Source organism: Haliotis cracherodii, unplaced genomic scaffold (genome assembly GCF_022045235.1).
Source record: "Haliotis cracherodii isolate W230 unplaced genomic scaffold, xgHalCrac1.p SCAF_3, whole genome shotgun sequence".
NCBI lineage: Eukaryota > Metazoa > Mollusca > Gastropoda > Lepetellida > Haliotidae > Haliotis > Haliotis cracherodii.
Genome location: NW_027266286.1, coordinates 56,489,074 through 56,490,931, shown reverse-complemented (window position 1 = coordinate 56,490,931; position 1,858 = coordinate 56,489,074). Strand labels below are relative to the sequence as shown.

General features: G+C 36.8%; 1 protein-coding gene across 1 annotated transcript in view; it reads left to right on the top strand.

Moving 5' to 3' along the window:
- The first annotated feature begins 1,417 nt into the window (after window positions 1-1,417).
- Window positions 1,418-1,858, top strand: part of LOC139475555 (DNA polymerase theta-like) — a 41,927-nt gene continuing 41,486 nt past the window's right edge. Inside the window, exon 1 of the mRNA XM_071258746.1 lies at window positions 1,418-1,581. Within this exon, the coding sequence (XP_071114847.1) occupies window positions 1,418-1,581 (164 nt within the window). The remainder of the gene's footprint in view (window positions 1,582-1,858) is intronic.

The following is a 1,858-nucleotide window of genomic DNA, read 5'->3' as shown; positions in this document are numbered from 1 at the left end:
CGCCAATAATTTCCCATAATGCTTTGTTGCTACTAAAAGTACTCACTGAGATAATGTATCGAAATAAGGATCGAGTTTTGTTGGTAAATCATTATATAAGGATAGATATTTTGGTTAAAGGGTTTTAAAAGCTCGATAAGTATAAATTGTGAAGCTGAGAATATGATTTTTCACATTTAGCGAAACGTGTATGTTTTCGTAGTGTTGTTATTTCGTTCCAAATCTACTTCGTTCTTTTTTACACAAAATGGCGTCGGAAGAGCGGAAACTTCAAAAATGAGTTCATGCAATATTTGATTTATACATATAGCAAGCTATATTGTACTGCGTTTCGGATTGTAATTATGAATTACAACATAGTGTAGACATACGTGCCAGTTTCAAGTCACGCAAGACAGACATGCACTGTTCAATGTTGAGAACAACTTGAAGATTTTTTGCACAATGAAACAAATATTGAATCATTGATCATCGGTCTTGTGGAACCCAGAAAGATTGAAGACGGTTGACTACATATACATAACATACACTCACACTGGCCACCTCACACCAGTTCAGTTACCCATACTATGACACGCTATGGCATGTCAATATTAAAACATTGTTATGCATCATATCTAAACCATGATACCGAGTATCGCAAGAATGCAGTATACCGGACACCTTCCGCCATTTTGGTAAGAGATGTGCACGAGCTCATTCCTTAGTAACAGATTCTAAGTTTTTCAGACACCATTTTTGTCGCCTCTCTAAAATAAAAGTGTTTGGGGTCCTCAATTCCAAACACTACTATCATGACCCTTGGCTGATACCACATTACTACATTTGGGGAGAAATCAATTAGTGCTTGCAGTTTTTACAAGCATATGTGTGTTATACTGATTTTACAAAACGAGTGTTAGAATTCTTGTATTTCCTGAGCGAGAACAAGTGCAATACATGACTCCTTACACATGTTTAGTAAAATCACTATGACACGCATGTGAGTGTAAACAATTTTTTATTCCCCCCTCCCCCCCAATACTTTGTAATCCTCTTGAGCTCCCCTTTAGAAAAATGACAATTGCTGATGCTATCTGGATGAGGTAAACAATACACTGGTGTACGTGAAGAGATATTTGCACTAGTGAACATATGATTTTTATTATATTAATTCTGTTATTTCTAACCTTATTTTATATTGCTACATGTAACAACATGCAACATGCAGCATGACTGTGCATCATAATGAATCAAGTACGTTTTGAAATCTCCTTCAGCAATACATCAATGAGATGTACAAACTACTACTAATATAGCTATGATATCATTTCAGATCAATGGTCATTCAACACCTTACATCTTCCTGTCAGCAAATACTTGCTATGGAACATGTGGAAGGAGATGACTTTGCAGGTCCAGATGTTCTGACATAAAAATGAAAAAATTAACAGAGTCATGGCGCCAACAAAAACAATTCACAGGAGTACGCAAAGCCTCCGATGCTTCAGCCAACTCCTCTGTCCTCTCCTATTCTGGAAGGAAGAGACTTGGGAGGATCCCAGTAAACCCATCTGCAGGAGCCACTGCTACAAGGAAGGGGTATGTAGCATGCTATCCAAGCAGAATCCATATGGACGTATCAATCATCCTGGCAAATTGAAATACGTTTTGTGTAATAAAACTTGGTATTTTTCAAGAAGTCAGTTTGCAACAGCTGAACAGTTAATATGGTTAAAACAGTGAATCTAACAGCAGTAAACCACTTGTGTTAAAACCAACTAGTCCACAATTTCAAACAATACTTTCATGACCCTTGGCTGATATCACATCACTATATTTTGGGAGTAGTCAATTAGTTCTTGCAGATTTTAAGATT